Consider the following 24,665-nt stretch of genomic DNA (forward strand, 5'->3'; position numbering starts at 1 on the left):
GTCTGACATGATAGAAACCCAAAAAATTGCCTTATCTCAAGCCCTTTTTAACGTCAAGTCTTCCAGTTGTGTGTACATAACACTTTTCACCCGTTTTGTAGAGACAGCATCCTTTTGAATGCACACCGTTTCCCTGCTTGGAAAAACAGATGCCAAATAAAAACTCACGATCTACAGGGGGAGGCTTCTGCCTCTGACTGTCTCGCCCGCTGTCACTTGATGTGCTGCTTTGGCGGCTGATGGCTCCGGGTACCTTTGGCACAGGAACTGGGACAGGTGCAGGAATACTTGGAGGGAGCGGCACTGGAACTGGGACGGGAAGTGGCGTCTGGGGTGGAGACGGAGCAGCAGGTGCGGGGTCAGGCTGCTTCAGAACAAAGTCTGTCCTTTGCTTCTGTCGGTATGAAAAGAAGGAGCTTTCATTTTCCTTTCAAGGGTTTTGGAAAAAAAGACAAGTTCTCTGCAAGAAAGTACTTGTTTTGGTTTTTCCCCCCACACATCAAACCTGTGTAACTCCAGGGAGGCACAACAGGCTAACACGTACACTTCCACACACTGCAGGTGAGATGAAAAAAAGAAAGCGTGAAACCCAAACTGTTACATGATTACTGTTTCTTGGCCTCTTTCCCTGTTGAAGAGGAGGAAAAGTAATATATTTCAGTGCTTACTTAGAAGCAAATGCAGAAATAGGCATGTATTAGCACAGATGTGCATTTCTGCAAGCTTCCCCAAAAGTAACAAAACCCAGAACGCACAACTTAAAAAAAAGCCAGTCTACTGTGGAATCCAGAGGTTAAAATCATAGAAATCGTTTAATTCCTTGTGGGTTTCTCCAGCATCCCTGATGGACCCACACAAGCTGTGGCCAGACTGTGGGCTAAGTTGGATAGGAGGGGTGACCAAGTTTTCCCCCACTGGGCAAATAGTATCTCACTGGGTATCTCGGGCAGGAGAGAAAAGATAATTTGATTTGGAAGAACAATGCAGTGCAAACAGTTCAATTCCTCCCCCTGCCACCAACAGCATATCCTCAATCCATTTGCCCTCCTTCAACGGCAACTGTAGAATGAATATGTTTCAAATCATGAAAGTGTCCAAGCATGAGTCCCCTGGTTAAGCATGGGCCACATCTGGCTGAACCCCTATTTGGCAAAAGGCTAGAAGATGTACGGAATTCATCTAACCCTCCCCAAAGGATTGGCTCACTGACAAAGGTTTGTAAACGGCTTCTTTCATTAAGCTGACAGCTTTTCCCCACCATCACCTTTCTCTGTCTCATCTTCAGTTCAACATCTATTTCATCAAAGTTTAGTAATCTGTGTCTCATGGCATTTTAGGTGAACTCATCAGGGCTATACAAAATTTGCTACAGGGAAAACGCCTTTGTGTCTTTGTGCATCAGAAAAGACACCTCTTGCCTTTTTCATCTTCCAATTCCTCCTCATCTATCCCAAGTTTTGAGCATATGCTTTTAATCAATGGGAAAATCTGAACACGCGCACTCTTTAGAGAAGGGACAGGGAACATCCATGGGTCGGGGGTCTGCAGTGCCTCCCATTGCTGAATTTGCCCCCCACATTCAGTGGTGCTGCCTTGGTCCCAGTGCGATTTTCCTTGAAAACAAGGTGTGTACCCCAGTTGAGCTTCATTAAAACATGGCTCTTTTTGCCATCATCTTGCTGCCAAATTTCAGGGGGATGAGTGGCAGGGTGAGTTTTGTACTTCACACACACACAAGGCTGGAGGTTCTTGTGGGCCACGGGCCAGGGCTGGCCCCACTGCTCGGGATATACAGACAGAAAGCTGCACCAGCAATGCAATTCAGGCTGCTGCTATGGCTTGATCCTGCAGCGATGGTAGTGGCACTATTGGTCTGCTTAAGAAAGGTCATATAAGGCTTAGGATTAGGGTTTCTCCTGTCCTTTCCTCCCCACAGAGCCATCTGCACATTCAAATCTTTTCTGGTGGGTCAGCAGATTCTCCTGGACATGGGCAGATTGCTGGAAGAAGGGCGAGTTAACCCAAAATTGAATGGACAATTCTGGGCTATTGCTCCTATATCCTCTGTCTTATCACACATTGCTCAGGACGGCCCCTGACCTTCTTGCAAAGCTTTTGGACAAATCCAACATGAGAAGGACAGGATAGAAAACATTTCTCCAGTAAACTTTCTAACATTAGTTTTTCTTAGGCTGCATCTCCTTAACATCCTCACCACTCCCACAACTATAATAGTGGTATTAATCATAACAACATTAAGAACCAACAATATGAAGGAAGATACTCTTAAGAATCCACTCTCCAACAGGACATTTTTTAAAGGTAACTCTACTCCAAAGGGACTCAAGATATCATGTGTGCAACCAGCTCACTCCCAAACCGATTCATTATGACAACTCAGGGAAGATGGTTAGGTGAGGGACAGTCATGTGCCCATGAACACCCCACAAGCTTCACAGCTGAGCAGGAATGACAACCTGTATCTTCCAGATTCTAGCTCAAGACTCTAACCAGCAGGAAGGTCCTGGGCCGAGATTTTGCCTTAATCTTCTGGTGGCCCATCTGTAGTGAAACAGATCATGGTTCTCCAGATTTCTCTCTCTGATGACATTGTTCATGCTTCACAGAAAGCTTCTCCAAAGGGTCCAGAGAATGGGCAGAGGGTGAAAGGAAGCCTCTGAGTCTACACATCTGACCAGAAGATGCTGTGAGATCAGCAACTTAAAGATCTCCTGGCTGCATGGCATGACCACCGCTATGCCATGCAGGTAATCCTGAATCGGTCCCACCAATTAAAATAAATGATTGGTGTTAAGGAAGATGATTCTCTGCTCAATACCTTCAGGAGCCTGAATATTCATGGGCAGAAGGTAGAGCTCCAGATGTTTTGGGCTTCAACTACCAGGGTCTCCTGCAGCAATGACCAACAGTCAGGGTTGCTGAGAGTTGGAGCCTAAACACCAGGAGAACAACCTTCGTCTCGTCCCTGAAGAAGACAGCATTGTTTGGATATGAAGCAAGTTCATAGGTTCATCTCAGCTGAGGCTCTCCGAGGTTGTAAGCATGAGTTTGTTATACAACTGGAGGTGGGGAATGGTTTTTAGGAGCACAATGCATTTTATGGATCACTTCCTCAAATATTTTCCACACAACATTTTGCACAAAAGCAATCTGAGTTACCTCTGAGAGTTCTCCCAGTAATTGCTATGAGAAAAACAAAGTAAATCAAAGCAAATTAGACTGTTAAAACAACTCTGGAACATCAGCCATAAATCAACAGCCTTCCAGCATTTAATGACATTCATTTGCTCTTGATAATGGCAATTACTCGCCAATTTTTATATACTGGCATTCTTACAATTGCTGGTGACCCTGTCGTGCAGACGTGAGCCAAAACAAAAAAACATGGCATATACTATATTAACTCAGGGTGCAATTAGGCAATGCAATATGTGGGGCGGAATCAAGAAGGCACTTGCTTCTCTTCTGCAAGCAATGGGTCTTGCCAATTCCACTGTGTAAGCAGGCCCACCGCTTATGCAGGGGAGATTCAATGCTTTCTAGGGAAAGCCTCAAACGAGCAAACATGTTCATTTCTGGAAGGAGGCATTTCTGCAAGCAGAGCTCACATTATTATTATTATTATTATTATTATTATTATTATTATTATTATTATTAACATTTCTATGCCGCCCCTTGCCGAAACCTCGGGGCGGCTTACAACATGATAAAATACACATGAAGGAGTTTGCATCAAGGAGGCAGGTCAGTGGAGCTGACATAAAGGGAGCTTACACTGACTTGCCTCCTTCCAGAAACAAACGTTTCCATGCATTTTAGAGCTTCCTGTAGGAAGTACAAAATTTCCCTTGCATAAGTGGGGAGCTCCCCCAGCAGAACAGAATTGGCAGGCAGGAAAAGAATCAGCAGGGACAGAAGCTCTCCTGATAGATCCTGCCCATTGCGTAACAAAATCCTGTAGCAAAAGATTACACAATGGCTTATTATAATCCAACTGCAAACTTCTGGAGTAATAAAGTGCATGTATCCTTAGCCTCATTAAAATGCATGCATCCTGACGGCACCCTTAGCCTCATTAAAATGTACTCATGAGAGCTAGAAACATATTAAAAACAAAGGAACTGTGAAATTAAGAAATGGATGATTTGGGTTGGTGACTAACCTGCTCTTTTTCCGACACTGTCAATGGACACTGCTGCACCCTTATATTACCAAAGGTTTCTGATATTGTTCCTGGTTAATAATGCAATTTTTATTATAATATTGGATTTCTGTATGATACGCCATTTTGGTAGTTCTTTTAAGAGAAGAATGGGGGATAAATAATGAACCAAGTTAAATAAATTAAATATAGCTCTGTAAAGTTTGATAGGCAGCGAAGGGACAAAGGGCGCCTCTCACTAGCACATAAAGCTCCAAGCTGCGGGGCTGCCAATAATCCAATCAATAAAACAGTGATTAGCTTTTCTCCGCACATGCAGTGGCATTGCATGGATAACTGGCAGAGAAGTGGTGGCAATTCTGGCACGGGAGAATGAGCACCTGCCGCGCGCACCCCTTCCTTGGAGCAGATTTCCCAGGCAGCTGAGAAGAAAGCGGGAAAGGTGCAGGGTGAGGGAAAGAAAGGGGCTGGAAGGACAGAGCTGGGATAGATCTAAGCTTGCTGGCAGGGGGTCTGGGCATGAGAAATGCGTGTGAAAGAGAAGCTGCACCCCCACAGAGCGACATTTGCCACGGACTTGGGGAAGGCTTTGTGGCGGATTCCGGAGGATGCAAAGAGCGTTTGGTGCGCCAGAGCTTAGAAGCCAAACTTGGAATTGACTCTCTGTGTGAGCACTAATAGCAAAAGCCTTTTGGAAAACAAGAACAATAATGGAAAACGAGGAAGAAACAGTTTAATTTAAAAAATAGCTAATTTAATCCGTGCCAGTATTAAATGGAAATGGGGCAAAGGGCCAAACGAAGACCTAACTAGAATTCTGTTTCCTACTCTATGTCACTTTTGGTATCCATGCTGCTCCAGGGCAGTGAGCCTTTTGAGGATGGGGTTTGGTCCCATGGATAGCTCCTGTAAGGCTCAGAATAAAAGCTGCAGTGGATAGGAAGCCAGACTGTCAAGGAAGTGACCGACCTCCCTTGCATTTACCACCTGCAGTGATGTAGCAAGCACTTTTCTTATATTCGTTGTGGGGCTTCCCAGGGCTCCAAAAATGTAGCCTGGAATGCCAGTCCCGCATCTTGCTTCCCCCCCCCCCCCCAAAAGCAGAATGGGAGCTTTTGGAGCTGCATGGCATTCTGAAGACAAGCATGGCACAGCTTCTGTGTTTGCCTTCCCCGCGACCTTGCATCATCTCCTGTCCAGGAAGAGCATGAGCACAAGATTAGATTGTGATCCTGGCACTCATTTCCTTCTGCGCATCTTGGATTCGTGGAGAGAGGAGGAAGGACTGAGCATACGTCCTGCTGGATCGCTGGCAGGATGGCGCTTCCTCCGCTCCAGCTCGCATCCCTCACTAAGGGGAAGACAGATTGGGGTGGGGATGGGGAGGCATGCATGGGTGCCCCCCTAGCCAGACCCAGATCTGCTTAGTGCATCAGGGGTGGAGTTCTTTCAGCAATTCTTACTCAAATGCTCGTTTGGAGGAAGGGGCTGAACTTGTGCAACCTAGTTCGTTAAAATATATTTTTAAATGTCTCCATGAAACGCTTTCAGATTAGCAGATTTTAACCATCCTTTGCTGCTTCAGAACAGGCTGTGAAAATTAGGAACAGGTAATCTGGAGCTGTTCTGGCTTGGAGCACCAATGAGCAGAGCCAAAAATATAACTGGCAGGAAAACTTGGAGCAGGTTGCCTGACAAGTCAATATGCCGAGGTACAGAGCGTCCGCCACGACTTCTGTGGGACGCCACCTGGGAGTCTTACCTGGTGTGAAAGGCTGACATAAACCCAAAGTACAGTTCATAACTGTAGTTGTGACAAGACTGTGAAGAGATGGCCAAAGTGTGACTCACCCCAGGAAAGAGGCAAGCAGCGGCCATAAGCAGATCAATACCTCGAAGAACACTCCAAAGGCGTGCCACACTTCACACAGTGCAAACAGTGCAAATGGAAAAAGGAACACCCGGGCCTGCTGTTTCTTGCCAGTTACGACTTGGCAATTCCCGCTGGCTTATAGATTGAAACGTAAAGGTCTTTGGCTCCGTTTTCAATCATGCATCTCCTAGGTGTAGCTTCTCTGCTCTCTCTAAAAAACATGTTTTCTTGCTGGAGATGGTCCATTATTCAGGGAAGCTAAGAGGATTTCGTGGGCTCGGAACAGAATTTGTATCCCAATCCCACCAACTTTCCCTCCAGACTACCATGGTTGTATAGGATCACAAAAGTGAGTTAGTTGCTTGCTTGCTTGCTTGCTTGCTCTCTCTCTCTCTCTCTCTCTCTCTCTCTCTCTCTCTCTCTCTCACACACACACACACACACACACACACACACATCGGTTAGGTATCTGTGGACCTCCATAACCCCTTTTATCTAACTTTCTGCCCGTGAGTCTGCAATTACCTCTGCACCATACCATTCAAGCCAAAATAAAAATAAAAAATATCTCCTCAGATGCCATTTGAAGAGCAAGTATTATCCTTTAAATCTCAGAACACTCGGGGACCAGGGTACCTAGAGCCCAAACCAGACATTCCTTCATTCATTTTTTTAATGTTCATGTTTTGTCTTTTTTAACCAGAGCAGTTTGGACAAAGGAACCATGCTGATGCAAAGCACTGCTGAAACTTTGCACACTCTTTATTTATTTATTTATTTATTTATTTATTTATTTATTTATTTACAAACTTGCATGCTTCCCACTAATCCAGGCAGTCCCGGGTTACAAACGAGTTCCATTCCTGAGAAAATGGAAATTTGTCTTTCAGTTGAATTTGTACAGACCACATATAGTCGGCCCTCCACATTTGTGAGGGTTAGGAGCGCAGGACGGGGGAAAAACATTGGCTATCTCTAGGCTTCCCCCTGCCCCCAACTCACCACTGCCCCCTTTTTGCAGCAAGGAGATGCTGGAGAGGTTTTCTTCTCTGGATGGATGGGGCAGGAAGGCTTGCTTTGGAGGCTTCCCTCTCTCCCCTCTTGCTTCCTCTCTCTCCATGGCCATTACAATTTTCCACAATAATTTTGAAAAATTAATAGACTTTATGGCAGTTTGTTCATAACTCGAATGTTCATAACCTGGGGACTGCTTGTACTTCATCGTACTTCAACACACCAATCAATGGCAAAATCTTAAAACATCAAAGTTATTTGATACCACTCAAGGTAAGCACACATTGGCAAGAGAAATATTCTATACCAGCCTTTGCCAACTTGGTGCCTTCTTGATGTTTTGGATTTAGCCCCAGCCAGCACGGCCAATGGTCAAAATATCCAAGGGGCACCAGGTTGGGGAAGGGTGTTCCTACATATCTAAACCCCAAGCCAACTGGAAAATTACCAATCCACACACATGCAGAGTATGGAGTCCTTATGGAGAGGAGAAACACCCTACCTTAAATAATTCAAATTCCCTCTTTGGCATCAACAGCTATCAACACAGGATAAACATGAAAATAAAGTAAGTGCACAAGCAGAAATACAGTCTGAAAAATGGCAAAGGCAGTGGTTGAATGGATGGCAGGAAACAGACCCTACACACACACACACACACACACACACACACACACACACACAATCAAAACAGGAACCTGTTCAATGTTATAGAGAAAAATCTATTCAGCACAATAAAATTAATCTGGTTTGCATGGGTAAGACTATCTACTGTGCTCTGAACCATAGATACAAAATGGCATCTGATAGAGAGATTAGAGAAGCCATCAAATTGCATCCTTTGGCTGGATGTTTTAGGCGAGCAATTGCTGATTGGCAATCTTTGCTCACTTATTCAAAGATTTTATATACCGTCCAATTACTAGCATCTCGGGATGGTCTGCCTGGAGAGTTATTGCCCTGCAAGGGTTGCTGTCCTGCAAGACTTGTCCCCAGGAACTCTCTGGTTCAGGGTTCTGGGGCAGCATCGCGCTAAGCTGGCCCGGCACAAGCCCTCTGGAGGACCAGGGGTTACCTGGATGGTGTGTGTGTAAGGTGGTTCGGTGGAGCCACCTTCCTGGGATCTGAGAGGCTCCAAGATGTTGTTTGGCACAAATCCTGTGACTCCGCTTGCATTCTGGACTTTCCACCACTGCTTCCTGTCATCGAGAATCTGGAAGAAAGCATGGGGTTTCACAGCTTTTTAAATGTCAGGAGCAGGAGAGAGCTTAGCAATGGCAAGAGTGTGTCTTACTGGTGTTCATAGGCCCCGCACTGCAGACCCCAGGAAGAGCTGGCCTGGTGTGACCCAGCTCTCTCTATTCCCATTCATTCACTTCTCCTAGGTGAATGCTCACAGCTAAAGTAACCACAGCCAACAAGAACTTTCCCAAGCGATGCAGAAAAATGATAGGTGAGTCCATTGGAATCGATGTGGCATGCACACTGGAAAAGTAATTGGGTCTGGTGGCAGGGGAAAGGTTAAAAAAAGGGATGGCGTTACCTCTAAAATGTCATCTTTCATGACAGAAAGTTCACTCTGGTTTCTTCCCACAAAGTCATACTTGGTTTTGGCATATTTCTTGGATGGGGTTTTATGTGCTTCATAATTCCTACAAAGCAAACAAGCAAACATTATTTCGTTCCCCTTGCAGCAAAGCATTGCCGAGGAGAGTGGAGCAGCGAGTCCTGCCTGCCAGCAAATACAATTAGGGGCAGTGATTTGCCCAGAATTTACTACTGTGGAAAGCTATCAGCCATCCATCACAACAGCAAAACACTGGCAACAGGCAGCAGCATGATTAACCTCTGAAGCGGCTGCGAATGTTCCACCAGCGTGGGCTCTCATGTGCACACACAGATGTGTTCACACTTTCTCTGCAGTGGAGAGTGGAAGAATTTACAAGATGAGGAAATCTATGGGCTGGGGAGGTGGGGGCGGTGGAAAAAACCCTGTGCAGATGGCTGTTTGAGTTTTATATCGCTGTACATGTGGGAAACTGTACTGCATTAGCAGTCCTGTGCTACTAAATAAACGAGCATCCATGAGAAAGGTGCAACAATTTGCAATGTGATTTACCAAAGGATTCTGTAAGCCAGAAGTTGCACCTTCCAGAGGTTTGGTTTAATTTTGTATTATTGTTATTTTTAGCCTGATCATCCTAATCCCAGCACAAACACACACAAAACTGGGGGAAGAGGCATTATTATTGTGAAAGGCCATCATGAAATACCCATATAAAGATCAGACGAAGTCAAAATGGATGCCAAAAATTCACCAGGTTAGAACGTAACACAGAATGTGCTCAGGCTCTTCATACACTGAGCTCAAGGGTGGGCAACGTTGGGGGTTGTGGGGGACAATTTCAACCCCCTCCCTCAAGGTTGTATCTCTACTATTGTGTACCAATGGAAAAGGCATCAAAAAATGGCTGTCTGCTGCCAAATTTCTCTGGCAAATGGCTAAGTGGCCTAAAAGGCAGAATGTAGCTTTGAAGCCTCGGTTTAAAACTAGACTGGAGCTTTCCACATTATTGTCATGGCTTGAAACAGAAATCTGGCAGCAAATCATTCCTCGTTTTGCTGCCGCCATGATCAGAAATTCAGTGGCCACAAGTGCTGCGCTTAAAAGGTTGGACGGCACCCCTGTTTTTGCTATGTTGACTAAGCCAGCTCACCAAATTAAGCCAAGATTGGAGGGAACATCTGGAAAGCTGCAGTTTCCTCAGGCTTGCTGTGGCAAGTTTTTAAAAGATTGGAGCCAGTATACTTTTATCTTAAAGTTTAGTGATTTACATTTTGATTAATATTTTATAGTTTCTAAAAGTCATCTTTCCTGAGCCATGGCAACAGGGAGGATTACACATCTAAAATATGACAGAAGACAAATGTAAGGAGAACTTCAGAGGTCAAAATATGATGGAAGATGGAATATATGACTGTGTAAGACTATAAACATCAATACCATATCACATTACATAGACAGGAATGGAAGATGATTTTTGGTGCCAATCCAGTGTGAACTACTGATCCTGAACCCGCTTTTGGGTGCTCCAGGAGCTACGTAGTCTCTGGCTAGCTGTGGAGAACTGTCACAATGCCCTTGAAGGAAGGGAAGAGAAGGACACCACAGAATTTCCACTGGCTAGCTCTCAGTTATCCAAAAAGATTAGAGTCTGACTCCTTTAAATGGCCAATATAACCCCATGGGGACATGAGCTGATAGAAGCAGCTTTTTCATTTTTCCAAACTATGGGCAATTTATACACTCTGTATTCCCCCCTTCTAGATCCCAATCCATTTGGATAAATGAGGTTCCCAGTGTTGAGATTTGAAGTGTTGTGCTTGAAAGTTTGCACGCTGAGAGTAAAAAGCATACTTTAACAAGACAGCAAGAATGCAAAGTGTGATGAAGTACAGCTTAAAAAATCAGCAGTCCTGGAAAATGACCACTTCACTTTTGTGCTCCCATTGGATCACCCATTGTCCTTGTTGGGCTGGGTCCTGTGGCAACATATCATGTCATACCTAACAAAAACACTGCATCAATCACAGCTTTCAGAGGCATCGATTGGCATTGCTAAGTAGGAAGCATGTGAGCCTGGGAGTTCAGGTTGATCTCAGGCTCCTGGTGCACCAAGGCTGTTGTAGCTAAGGATGCCTGGGTCTGGTCAGTGCCTGGATGGGAGACTACCTGGGAACCTTGGATGTGCTGTCCTGTTCCATCATGGAGCTCCCTCATGGAAGAAATGTGGGACATAATTGTACACATGTAAGTATTTGTATAAAAAATTAATACCTACTGGAAACAACCCAGGAGAGTATCCTCCCACAATATTAAGAGTCTGGAGTAGAAATGCTATTCTCATGTCAGCCAGGTTGGTTACTGTGATTTCAAGAGGCCCAGCTCTGCTCAACCTTCTAAGGTGAGGTGGACAGCTACCAGAAATGGGGCATTCTCACTAGAGGCAGCTCAATGATTGCAATTCCTTGCCCCGTTTCTGTTCACCAGGCAGCAAATTTGTTAACTTTCAGGTCATTCTGCTGCTTGAGAAACTGAAGTTCCCCCTCCAGAAACTATTTCAGCAGGCAGGGAGTGCTAGAGAAAGGAAAGTGCTTGTTCGTCTCTAGCGGCCAGTAGCTGGCTTTTCTCCTTCGGTGTTGTGACATGTGTCTAGCATGCTGGGAGAGGAAAGGATGGAGGATTAGCCCTGAGAGGCACAGAGAGAGAGAGCTCTGGCAGCAATGGAGGCAAAGTGCGGGGAGGACACCTTTGGTTTCATGGCTCTGATGTCACCTGCAGCCAGCTCACAACAAGCTGCACCGCCATGCAGAACATGCAATAATGTGCGTGCCACGCACCAGCCCTTGGCTGTTTACAGGTTGCAGGAAACAGAGCTACAACAGAGGAGCTACTCTCCAGGTTCTCCGGAGGAGAGATGCCCGCAGCTGCTTTGTGAATTGAAGAATTCTAAGAATACTGAGGAAGCAGCATGGAATTATGAGATCACTTGGGCACCAAGGACATGCCAAGTGGAAGAGGTAGCTGTCTGGAGGTTGTTGGTCCATGAAGAGGAGAAGCAAGGGGCTTATAAGCCTAATCTGGAGGTTTGTTGGACCAGTACATGGAACCCTTGCTTAACTTAGGACCCATGAGTGGGTGCACCAGAGCCACGCAGACAAATCCTCATACAGCAGGCAGGGGAAGATGCTAAGGGACTGATAGGACACTTGGTACTCAGGAGGAGCGGAAAGAAAACAAAGCGCTGCTTCTTTCTTTCAGCATGACTGACAGGACCAGCACAGAGTTGAAGACCCTTTGCCCATCTGGAGCCAGAAGTATCAAGAGAAGCTGACACCTCCCGCCTCCCCGCAATCTCTGTCCCTGGGAAGGAAGGGTAAGTGGGTGGGGTCGGCTGAAGGAGCTCCCAACAGCACTTTAGCCAGGGGGTGGGACCCCAACTTTAGACCTGAAGATGTTGAGAGATGGGACCCCAACTCTGACATCACAAACAGGCCTCTGTCCCCGACTTATCATTTGGCCCACAGAAGGGGTCAGGAAAGACAATATGCACCCCCTACCCCATCCCAAGCAGGTTCTCTGCCCTTGTGAATCACTCAGAGAGCTTTGGCTTTGGGCAATGTAATAATTTAATAAAGAAGACCCGGAAAATCCAGAGCCAGATCCTCACTGTGCTTGGCGTCAGCTCACTGGAAGCTGCTCCTCCTAACAAGACCCCAGAGAGGCATGGGATGCATCTCTCTTCTGCATCTCTTTTGGTACACGCCCACCCAGCGAATGAACATTCCAGTGCTGGCGCTGGCCTTAAACAAGGGAACTGCTTGGGCACAAAGTGCAGAGATTACAATTCAATTTTTCACCCTTTTTGGAAAGCCCACATTGATAGCAGCAAGTCTGAAAGGGACTTGTTGGAGACACTTATGAAAGCAGCATTTTTTAAGGTTTCAGATTTTAGCTCTAACAGAGAGGATTGTCTACTTCCAGAATCTATTAAATAGTAGCAGGCCAGCACAAGAGAAAGGCACCTCCACCCAAAAAGCAACCTGTTGGGACAGTTCTCCATAGCAGTAACACACAACATCCACGAAAATGTTACCTATCTACATGTCGGCTAACAGTTTGCTTAAATGCAGCAACCGCTGCCCCCTGGTCCGGCAGAGGCCCTCTTTTGTAAGCTGTGTTACTGAATGCATACCCTTCAGACGGAGGATAATCTGAGATACTGGGATGCTGAAAGAGAGAAAACAAGAAAGATTTGTTGTAATTCACATGAAGTCTCTCCTGGCTCTTTCACTGCTGTGATTGCTATGCATGCCACCATGTTCACAAGTCTGCAGTGCCACATCAGAACCTTCAACTTCTGGACACTTTGCAATGTCTTACTTCTAACCGGAACGAAAGGAGTCTGTTTGTCCTGCTTCCCACTTCAGAGAGCATAAAGACATTTGAGGAAAACCAGCTGGAAGTTCCTCCTCATATAGAAAGCTGTGCATGATCTCTTCAAGATTCATGTCAGCCCAAGTTTTCCCCTTCCTTTATATTACTCCACTTGCAAGCAAATGTATCCCCATTGCCCAGAAGACAGACAAAAGAGAGACTGCTTTGTACTTTGCAGACACGGGCATGCAAATTCTCCTATAGGAGCTAATTCAGTTGCACTAAAAGATTTCCTAGAGTGTTCCCATAGTTACTGAACAGAGGAAGTGACACCTAACCTAGCATGGCCAGGATACCTGGTAGCTTTCCCTGATGGTGACTCATGCAAGCTCTGCAGGTAAAAACGCCCACAGTTCACTGCATCTGAATACCTTTGTGACCAGGGTTACCTGTCAGTGTGCTTGCGCTGGTTCAGGTATAATTTCCACTTCCCATGCAGCTGTATACATGGGGACATTCCTTGTGGGGGGTTCTAAAGTTGCCTTCTAGATCCTTCTGGACTACATCTCCCAGGGTATCTCACCACTGATCATGCTGGCCTGGGCTGATGGGAATTCAGGCCAGGCCAACTGGAGGGCACCCAATTGGGGAGGGCTGTTTTAGAACAGCTAGATAAAGGCAAGATGCTGTCCTATGCTGAGTTGGACCAGGGGTGATTTTAGCTCAGTGTTGCTTCCGCAGGCTAAAAAGCAATCTTGGGCCGCAGGCAACCCATTCTGTGATGGCTTTGGACTGGAGATGCCAGCCAGTGCTGAAGCCTAGAAGTGTGGAAAGGACATGATCCAGCATCAAGTCATGCTTCCCTGCACTGCACTGGGACACAAATATCAGCAAGCACATTGGTCTCGAGGCCACAGATGCCCGTGAGATCGCAGGGGCTGCTGCTGCATCCACGACACGCAAACTTGCAGCTGGCATGTGCAGCGATGTGGGTGAATGCAGGCAGGGTGTGACTCCCATGCCTGCGAAGGCATAAAATGGCCCTAAGCAGCTGCAGTGGAAACAAGCAACTCCAGCTTGTCTTTCATTACAGTAATGATGCCCAAGCAGGAAATCTATTGAAGTGGCAGGGGAAAAACCACAGCGGATGTCACTGTAGCTTAAGCTAGGAATAATTTTCCAGAATCAGAACTTCTGATGCGCTTTCCTAGATGTCAGATCAAAGCTTTCTACTCCAGGTTAGGCCCTGTAACCATGGCAGCAGCAAGTATGCTGTTAACTCACACTAGGGTGCATTTTTCTGTATTAAAAAGGATGCCCTGTTGGAAAGAAATGATTTTGTGCGGGAGAGCGCCAAGGTACCGTGCACTGATATTTTCATGCCACTGAATCACTGTGTGCATAAAACTCTGCTTAAGAACAAGAAAAAAAGAGCAGTCGTTTTCGGGTTGATAATTACACACACTTTCAGATAAAAGGAGCTGGTCACAGCCTTACTATCAGGAATCAGGGCAGAATTTGTATTTGTATTTAAAATGGGTACGCTGCTTCTGCCACGTCAGATGTTCTGATCTGTCATTACCGTTTTCACTTTGTGCTCACATCCCACCTTTTCCCCTCTTGGGAGGAACCCAAGATGACCTACATAGCCACACTTGGTCCTCACAACAGCCACCCTGTGGGGAAGATGGGGCTGACAGTCGGTGGCTGGCCCAAAGTCACCCAGTGAGGCTCATGGCTATGCCAGTTAGGGCTGATGGGCACTGCCAGCCGAAACACGTGGAGAGCCCACCCCAATCTAGTCGGCACACCAAGAGCCAATGCTGTTCCCGCACAAGTTCTCTCTCAACAGATGCTGTGAAACTTTGCAAACTTCTGAAAGATGTGTCATCTCCAGAAAAAGCCTGCTGCAGCCCTCCTGAACTCCAGGGCCAGCCTCTTCCATCCCTGCACTGTGACTGTATTCTCCGATAACAGCATGTCAAGCAGGTTAGCCATAAAACATCTCTCCACTTTGAGGCCCCATCGGTGAGGGTGTTCAGGGATAGGCTGGACATGCACACGGTGGGTGTGTCGTGAGCGGAGCCAGCTGGAGCCGGGGGTCAGACTAGATGGCCTGGGAGACCCCTTCTGACTCGCTGTTTCTAAGTTTCTCTGTTCCTCTTCAACCTTCCTCTTTTGCACTAGCAATGTCATGGTTTACAAGAGTTTGCTCCATGTTGTGATCAAAATTAAGGGGCTGCCTGTTTTCTCCCTCTTAAAGATGAATGAATGGCGGCGGGGGGGGGGGAGTAGTCAGACTTCTTTGCCCCCTGGAGCTGCTCACAAATGACTGGAACAAGAGGCATCGCTTTTCATCAGAAAGTCTGGAATCCTCTCGCAAAACTCACATGTCTCTGTCTGTTTTTACTGTCTGTGAATTGTTTGCACCAGAAACTGTACCATGAATGAGAACAGTTATTTTAAGTTCAAAAGCTTTTATCTACTTATAAAGATCACCCTTCTTAAATAAATAGTATCTTTAAATTACTTCTCTGTTACCTTTAGGCACCCTGCCATGTTCACTTCTACTGGAGCCAAAGATGGAACTTTGCAGGTTCATTTGAGTATAATGGGGATAAGTGAACTTGAAAAGTCCCCTGGGAGGAATTGTGGATGGGCTGAACAAGGTGAGTTGGAGAGAGGGAGAACAGCTCAGTACCATCCATGGTGTGTGAGAGGAACTAGTTCTTTTAAACATACATTGCCTAATAAACTCTCATTCTTTAAATAAAACCATCACAGAGAAAACAGTCTTGTGCGGATGTATTTAAAGGAAGAATTCATAGCTGAGATGATGCATGCCCTGGCCCCACCCTTACTAAAAGGGTTCTTTGAGATACCTGCAGGTGCCAAGCTTGTGCTGGAAAAGCTTTGTGTGTTTCTACTTCTGTTCCCCTCCCCCCCGCCCCCGAAAATGAAGAGATGGCCACAGAGGAGAGAGAATGTGACTTTTCCTTCCTGAGTTCTGGGTGTCCTGGCTCCCAGATCCTGCTTCAAGTATGTAGCAGGACATTCTGATGAGGATGAGGTACACACAGCTTTAATTAGGGGTAGCTTTAATTAGGGGTAGCTTTAATGGGGGTAGCTTTAATTAGGGTCCCCCCATCCAGAACAGGCAGCCCTGTCTCCATCCCAGCCAAACCTTCACCTCCTCGATATTGCAGAAATCTCAGGCCACAAAAACAGGCAGCTGCCGTTAGCACAGTCAGCAACTCCAGGAGGGATGGAGCAGATAATCCTGCAGTTATTATCAGCTCCCATAAGGCTTCAGCTGTTTCAGGTGTGACAACATCTTCCTGCTGGGACAACATCCCCCTATTGTCCTCGTGAGAGAGAGTTCCAGCCAGCAGGAGCTATCCAAGGTCCTATTTTTCTCTGCCTTTGACATTTCCTGGTCCATCTGCTTTGACTCTACCAGTTTAACATGACCATGCCTATTACAGTTTAATTCTCTTACTGGACAGGACTTTTCTGCTTGATCAGTCACCATCAGACGCTACTAGCCTCAAGTCATTATCAAACAGGACATAAGTTCCCCTTCCAATCCTGCCCAGAATTCCTTCTCCATTCCTTTGAAAGAGGAAACCAATTTCCACAAGCAAGTTCCCCCTCCATTTACACATGCAGATCTGTTTGGTGCATTTGAAAGGAATGGGGTGGCCTATGGATGCCAGGATCCTTATAAAGATGTGGAGAAGGACAATAATTATTACCATTTATATTTTGGAATATAGTCTTAAACCACTGCGCAAGCAATTTATGGATGAAGCTCTGAGGCCACCTGAGTCAAACGAACACAGATCCTTCCCCTTGATGTGACACCTGGTGGCTCTTTCCCTACCTCAGAGGACAACCGCTTCATCTCTTGCTTCCGCTGCTGCTCAGCCACGTTCGCCACAGACTCGGCTAACTGGTTGAGCTCTTGCTCCTTTGGGGTTCCCATGAAGTTCAGCAACGGGGGCTCCCAGCCATTTCTGAACCGTGGCACGTAGGGTGGGATGAACTGCTCCTTCGGCCACTCCGCTCTGCATTAAAGAGAAAGCCAGGGACAGATTTTGAGCATTTTATACTGACTACAGTGCAGGAGGAAACTAGATTGAGCATTCCTATCTGCACTTTCCTCCTTATGGCACACAAGGCATGTGAATGCATGGAAGGTGGGGGAATTGACCATATTATGCAGCGCAACAACTCTGTCACTCATCTTATATACTGGCAGGGATCCCCAACCAGGAAGGAAGGGAATTCAAACACTGAAGAACTCTTGGGAAGGAGTAGAAAGCATTGACTTTCAGCCAGTGCCTAGCCCTGAATTGCTATGGAGAAGCAAGAATGGCAAAACTGGATCCAACACATACAAGTTCCCCAGATAACTGGTCTTTTTCAGATAACTCAAACAACAACCTTCCACCAGCCTCCTTTCCATTCCCTTGGAAACCAAAGTAACACTGACAAGGCAGAAAATCACAGTGAAGGTGCCACTGATGTGATGGAAGACTTCTGATCTTGCAGAAACAGGTGTTGTTGCATCATTTAAGGAAATAATCCTTAAAGCTCCAGCATAAGGAGATGATTGTAGAGATACAAGCAGGTCTGGGCTGGAAAGCCAAACTCTGCATCCTCTGCTGAGAGGAGGCCATGCTACAATCCTGTTACATGGCCTGAGCTCTTCAGGAAAGCAGCCCAGGGAGAAACCACCGGGAGGGGGGAGCCACTCTTGCTATGCACCCTCCCAGTTATCAAAAAGAAGCCCAATCGCCAGTGCTATGAATGGACTCAGAGCAATGTGCCCCAGGCTAGATATAGAGGTGGGTCCCTTCCTCTCAACACCTCCAGGGGGCAGCCCTACTTTACCCATCACACAAGCCCCCCCCCCCCCCGTTGGACGAACACAAGCGACTAACATGCCTTCTCCCTGCCCTTCTCCTTCATACAGCTTAATGATGGAGCAATGGGCTTGGCAACCTGAGGTCCCCAGGGCAAATCCAGACTCTTGCACGTGCATGCACACGCGGACACCAACAGCTGTCCCCTAGGTACTGCCAGAAGTGGGGGAAGAACCAGTAGATGTGAGTCAACTTGTGGCTTATCATGCTGCCAGGTGGAAGAGTGTGTGCAGCATGGAGCCCAAATTCACTCACAAGGGGCCACGCTGCCTTCTAGTGGAAGGGAGGAAAGGTGAGCAGACAAGAAGGAGCAACAGCAGACAGGGAGAGAGCCGGTGCTCATCAGGGGATCTCCCCGCTCTCTTGGCAAGGAGCCCTGGATGACAGGAGGGGGAACTGGTGCACATTCTCAACCACAGAGCTCTGGGCTATTCCTTTGGTCATTTTGCTTCCTCTGGTGCGTCCAGCAACCCCGAGCTATTGCAGGCTACAGAAAAGATGGGGCGACCTGTGCCAACGGAAGCCTTGGCGCAAAAAGGAACACGAGCGCGACTTGAGAATGCATGCCATTGCTTGGCTGGAATCGTGAGCGAAAGGGCAGGCCATCCTGTCATACCACCACGGTCCTATTTCTTGCACTTGAGATCGTGCAAGAAACGCTTGAGATAGAGATTTCAACAGTGTCTAAGTAGAGGGATATTTCTGGAATCTGAAAGTATTTTACCGAGATCAACTTGTTCTCAGTACCTGAATCTGCTTATCACAAGTAGGACTTTGTTCCCATGATCTGAGGCGCAATGAACCACACATAAAAAGCATCACCCCATGATTTGAATTACTGCCACTTCCAAAGTATACGACTCTCCACGAGACACTTTATGGGTTCTTCTGGGTTGTTTTTTTTTTTCCCTTTTCCATCTCTTATTTATGGGCATTGTCAGAAATGAATCAGATATGCCATCCAAACAGTCCTAGGAGGCAGCAGAATTAATTGGGCAGTGGCTTTGCTTACAAAAAAGCATGAGCAGAGGGAAAGTGATTTGGCATTTTAAAAATAATGGTCTCATTTGGTAGCAGAAGCACAGTGTTCCTCTGAACCACTCCAGAGGATGGAGTGCGAGGGAGGAGTACTGTGGCCTGCCAGCTTTGTGGCTTTATTCGCAGTCCTTTCCACCCATCTTCAAGGAATTGCAACAGGTTAACCCTGTGCGAGCCCCCCCACCATTAACATCTCATAGGAGAAATACCTGCTCTGTGTTAGAAGCTGGATTCTCTCCAGCACAATGCCAACGTATAGCAGGAGGCCCCTGCTAATGGCAAAGGTATTCTTGCCATCACCTTTGCAACTCCCTTTATACTTAGTCTGTGTCATTGAACAGCTCAGTCTTCCAAGCAAAAATCATTTTTCCTAACAGGCAAGCAGCTCATGGACACCTTTTAACAACCCCGAGAACACAGGAAGATGCCCTGTAAAAGAACAGGCAATTGCTTCTCACAAAGCCTTCTTTCCAACTTCAGGCTCCTCCTCACAAAGGCATGCATTCTCAAGTTGTGCTCGTGTTCCTTTTTGTGCCAAGGCTTCCGTTGGCACAGGTCGCTCCAGCTTTTCTGTAGCCTGCAATATCTCACAATTGCTGTGCCTCTTATAAAGTCTCTTGAAGCATCCAGTCTTCAGTGGAGACAGCAGTGGAACTCCTCCTACGCCTGGCTCAGAAATGAACTGTAGGGTGGACGGAAGCCTGCTTCCCATTGGCAAGTTTTTGCTGCTTCCTCTCCAGCTGAGGTCAAAACTGCGACAGTCCCTGGGAGAAATGTATGTCCCGCAGAAGGAAAATGCCTCCCTCTCCTGACCTCTCCAGCCATCACCCCTGCTATCTCTAGAAGAGGCTGGGCCTGACTCAGGAAAGTCAGCTTGCAAGACAAAGGACGCTGGTAAACACAGGCAGGGTGACTTCGTGCGGCCTTGGACTGACTCATCCAAATTAGTAAAGCTCTTCCTTTTTACTGCAAGGCAGATCTCCGTTGATTCCCAAGTGAGTCTGAAGCACACTTCACCTCTCGCATCCCACCTGCCTCCACCATCACCACCGCCTCAGTGCAAATTTGCACATGATGCCAGCTCTGCAGCAAGCCATTTCTGCAAGATGATCTCCTGTCACCACCAAGCAATTTTTTCCTCGCCAGCCAGAGCTGTCTCTGCAGTGTGTCCTTCGTGCAATACGGGAAGCCTTGGCTTGATTGGTTGGTGGCGTTAAGGGAACCCCCATGCCGGTGAAGCTTGCTAGGGCAGATCAGAGTGACACACAGACATGTCTTAACACTCCCTGCTACTGCTTCCTAATTGCAATAGAATCCGTGAAAAGATTTCATTACGATCAACCAGTTCTCACAACTGGATGCTGCTTTACCAAAAGCAGGATTTTCTTTCCATGATCTGAGCACCCATGTCATTGATATAAAAAACATCAACCCATGATTTGCATTGCTGCCTTTTCCAAAAGAAGTGACTCAATTTATCCATCTTTTTGGGGGACTGTTCTTTTCACCACCTCTTATTTATGCACCCCAAGGTCGGGTGAATGAAAGGGAATTTTTTTCTCTAGCCTTTTAATTAAGCAATTCCTGTGCCATTTTCTTTGTTTGCATGATCCAAGGTTTAAGAAGCCCCTTCAGCTAAGAACCCCTTAATATCAAAAGACTTTTTATTTGCCCTTGCTGGCTTTATGACCCTACAAATATCCCAACCACATTCTTACCTTCCCTGCTATGTTTTCTACAGAAAGTATATACAGATTGGGCAGGGGCTATGCTGGGTGTTATGAACAGTGTCTTGCATCCTGTTGGCATTCAGCAAACATCTTTCTTCCATCCTGTATTCCTTCAAACAGTCTTCCCCAGCCAGAGACCCCTTAGATTATCCTTCCCCTACCTGGTGGCCGGCAGAAGCACCTGGACGGCAGTTCCCAGAATTCCCATCCAGCAGAGCCATTGACTGGGAATTGTGGGTGCTGCAGCCCAAACATGTCTGGAAGCCACTAGATCGGGGAAGGCTGCTCTAGATGTTTTGAAGTGTAACTCCCAGCATTCCTGGCAACCTGCCATGTTGGCTGCAGTGGATGGGAGCTGACATTCAAGCAACTGGAAGATACCAGGTTGGAGAAGGCTGCCTTAAATCAAAATCTCACACAGACCATCACCAGCTATATTTCCTACTCAACCAATGCCAAGAGACCTATCTGCACTCTCTGGAATACCTTAATCGTTTTAAAAAGTATTGATGAGTGCTATCCTACATTTGAAGAACCTCTTAGAACCATGCTTCCAGAGTCACTTATAGGCCATCCTGACCTGTACTGATTTTTAAAATCTACCAACCTCTTCCAGACTTTGTAAAATAGTTAGGATGGTGATATGGTCCCTTCACCGGGAATGGAAAATGAGAGGCCTCTTTGCACTGAGGGACTGTAGAAAGAGTCCTTTATTATCAAGGAGATTCTTAATCCTGGGACCATACAAACAAACAAGGAAAACGGCAATACTGGGTTAATTCAAACCTAGAAAAAACAAAACAATACCCTTTTGCTCACCTCTGCATGGGCGGAGAAGTGGGAAAAACCACCACAGGAAAACAGGCCTTGAAACTTAACAGAATTCAAAATGATAGAATGCAAACGTACAAAAAGCAAGTGAGAATATATATTTTTCACCTGGCTTTGGTCCATGTGTCACCTAGAGAGAGCCACAGCTGTCCTTCTTCGCTTGTGACAGTGTAACGCAAGAATTCTATTGTATCTTTTGTTAAGAGAGGGCTGAGGACTGTACCAGCAAGCTCTGGCCCTCCTGTTGCTTGTACCACCTATGAATATAAAGATACAAAAATATAAATAAAATATTGCACTCATATCCTGCCTTTTTCCCTCTTGCAAGGAACCCAAGGTAGGTTATAAGCTTCTCTTCCTCCTCCATTTTATCCACACAACAACCACCCTGGGAGGGAGGCTGCACTGAGAGTCTGTGACTGGCCCAGAGTTACCCTGCGAGATCCATGCTGCAGCAGAAACTAGCATTAAGATTTCCCAGGTTCCACTCTGCAACACGACAATAGCTCTATAAATATGCTGTGCACATGCTAGAAAACTGGTGCTATACGTAAAGGAACGGTTGTTGAACAGGCAATGCCAAGGAAGATCAAGGGCCTGCTTCTCTGGGGAAGGTCTGCAGCTCAGACTTGGAGGGCATGCATGGAACAGCTCCGAGCAGGGGCCCCACCGGCCGGCCGTGTTGAAGCACACAGCTAAGGTGCGCCCAAGGTCTGCCTTGGGATAAGGCTGCTTCCTGGGTTTCATAAGGCTGAGGATTCTTGGCAGCTTGCAATTGCTTCTCTCTCCTTCACACATGCCACACAGTAGAATAACTGTTTTCTCTTTCAAAATAAATATAAATGGGGCCTTGCATCTTTCCCAGTTTTTGGGGGTTTTTTTTGCTTTCATGTACGTTGAAAGGGAAAAATTTGAGTTTGACAGATTTGCATTCCCCACAGCTTCACGTGAGCATTTGCATTCTGAGCTCAAGTTCAAGAATCCAGTTCTCGTTCTTTAACCTTTAACCTTCCCTTAGCCAAACTGAGCATTTGGAACTGAAGGGGCAAGATGTTTGCATAACACAGAAGGTTCAAGTGGAGGCAGTGCTTCTCATTTTCATGGCAGGCCCCCTCTACTTCTGACCACTGTCACATGTTATACATATGAATAGATTATGTGTACTTGATTGGAAACTGAAGTGCTCAAAGGAATAAATGGAACGACTCCAAATTATGCTGCATTTTAAATGGAGGAATGGTCTTACCATATTTAAGGGAGTAAACAGAAAATGAATCAATTCAGGTGCACTGGGATTCTGGATATGCAACCTTAATTTAGCCTGCAGGAAGGAGAAAAAGAGCGCAAAAATAATCCTCTTTACAGCAGTTAATGGGAGCGGCCAAATAAGGAAACGAAATATGCAGCTTGTGCTTAAAAGGACTCAAACTCAGGACTTGATTACTAGTTAAAATACTCTCAGGTAACAAGAAAGCCTCTGCTGAGACCTCAGCAGTCAGAAAGCTTCTTATTTATACACAGTGAGACACAAAGGCCATGCACTATGTATGCACGACTCACGCAATTGCTCACACAACACAGCAAAGCCCCTTGTGCTGCTTGCACAGCACAGGGGTTTTTGCCTGAATTTACTGGTCAGGTGATCACCCAGGCAGCATGGGCCCCTCACTCCCCACGCTGCCCTTCTGGCCTCACCAAGCACGCCTGCAGCTCCCCCAGGCAAATCCCCCACCCTTTCTTGCTTATGGACCTCACCGCCTCCCGACTGGGGTTCCCACCTTCCCATCCTGAGTGCACCTGCATGTTGCAGTGTTGCACAGTCACCAGAGCCCCCAGAGGTATCTTCATCAAATGCAAATCAACAGTTTCCTACACTTCCCTTCTCCTCCTTCAGTGTATTTGTGCCTTGCCTCCCCGTTGCCAAAAGTAGACAGGGAAATGGACACATTATTTGGCCAATGTAATAACGTGACCAATGATGTGTCTGTTGCTAGGGAGCTGAGGGCAGTAGAGACTGAAGGCTAGAAGCAGTCACTTCTGCGGCTACTCTTGTCAGGGGACTCTATGGTGCTTCCATATCAACAATGGTGATCCTGGGTTTAGAGGACTGGAGAAACCATGATGAAGCAAAGAACCCTTAGAACAAACCATTGATTCTCTCCATGGTTTCAGAAAACTAATCTACCTTGCAGAAACTCTGGAACTGGGTCCAGATGGTACAACAATACCTCAGTCATGGGATTTCACCATGGCTTTGTATATTGTCCACACCTGCGCAATGTCTTGATCTCAGAAATTCCCCCGAACCAGGATCATTAAAACTCCACTCTGTGGGGAAAACCAGCCTACCAGACTTCCTGATCTGTACTGTGGAGAAGTGTACTGGGAGGTCAGGAGCTGCCCCCTTCCTGAAATTTCTCCTATGAGAAGTGGAGAAGGAGGGACAACTATGAAGCGGCTTCAAGGATCGGGGAAGGTGAGGGAGGAGCAAAATCAGCACAGATTCAACCGGTGCCTTCAGGAGATGCAGCTTTGCTCCACACTCCCCTTCTCTGCTTGGGCAAAGAGAGAAGGGAACCAAGTCCATTCAAAACACAACTGCCTTATTGATACATTGGCTGACTTCGCTCTGGGGAAGGCAAGGGAGGGACAACACTGGATGTGAAGTTTCTTCGTGCAGAGAGAAAGATGGAGTGGATGCTCTGTTTCCCCTCTGCATGAAAAAGGGAGGCAGATGAAGTTGCGAGGAAGGGGAGTCTTTAGAGGGGGGTGGGGGTCCAGGGCTGAATGGTGCCTCTTGGAAGGGCCCCAGAAGGAGATCAGCGCCAGGATCCATTCCACTTCTTACCACTGTCCCAAACTGCAATTTCAATTATTGCTAATAAGCCTTAGGATTCACAAAGACACTTTAGGCAATAGCTTCAATCCGTGGTTAGGATGTTGGCCTCACAGTATCCCTGATTCAGAGGTAAGAGGGACTATGAAAGATTCAAAGGATGGAGGAGACAATTGGACAATGAAAGGGGAAGGGGGAAAGGGGGCAAAGGGTGTGTGTGAACATGTTCTTCTCCCAAGTTGGTAGGATTGCCTGCACTGTGCTAGTAAGTAGCTAGTAAACTTGAGAAAAATA

At 46.5% G+C, this 24,665-nt stretch overlaps 1 protein-coding gene across 6 annotated transcripts in view; it reads right to left on the reverse strand.

Moving 5' to 3' along the window:
• EPS8 (epidermal growth factor receptor pathway substrate 8) overlaps positions 1-24,665 on the reverse strand; it is a 151,570-nt gene that overhangs the window by 8,417 nt on the left and 118,488 nt on the right. For 5 of the 6 annotated variants that reach the window (XM_044454854.1, XM_044454856.1, XM_044454858.1 and 2 more), the window contains exons 12-18: positions 22,782-22,856; positions 21,644-21,792; positions 16,892-17,075; positions 12,728-12,861; positions 8,614-8,722; positions 8,146-8,283; positions 169-394 (exon numbers count right to left, since the gene is read on the reverse strand). In XM_044454854.1, coding sequence (XP_044310789.1) covers positions 169-394; positions 8,146-8,283; positions 8,614-8,722; positions 12,728-12,861; positions 16,892-17,075; positions 21,644-21,792; positions 22,782-22,856 — 1,015 coding nt within the window. The remainder of the gene's footprint in view (positions 1-168; positions 395-8,145; positions 8,284-8,613; positions 8,723-12,727; positions 12,862-16,891; positions 17,076-21,643; positions 21,793-22,781; positions 22,857-24,665) is intronic. The other variant, XM_044454859.1, reaches the window with a different exon arrangement.

Source organism: Varanus komodoensis, unplaced genomic scaffold (genome assembly GCF_004798865.1).
Source record: "Varanus komodoensis strain SLA01 unplaced genomic scaffold, ASM479886v1 scaffold8, whole genome shotgun sequence".
Taxonomy (NCBI): domain Eukaryota; kingdom Metazoa; phylum Chordata; class Lepidosauria; order Squamata; family Varanidae; genus Varanus; species Varanus komodoensis.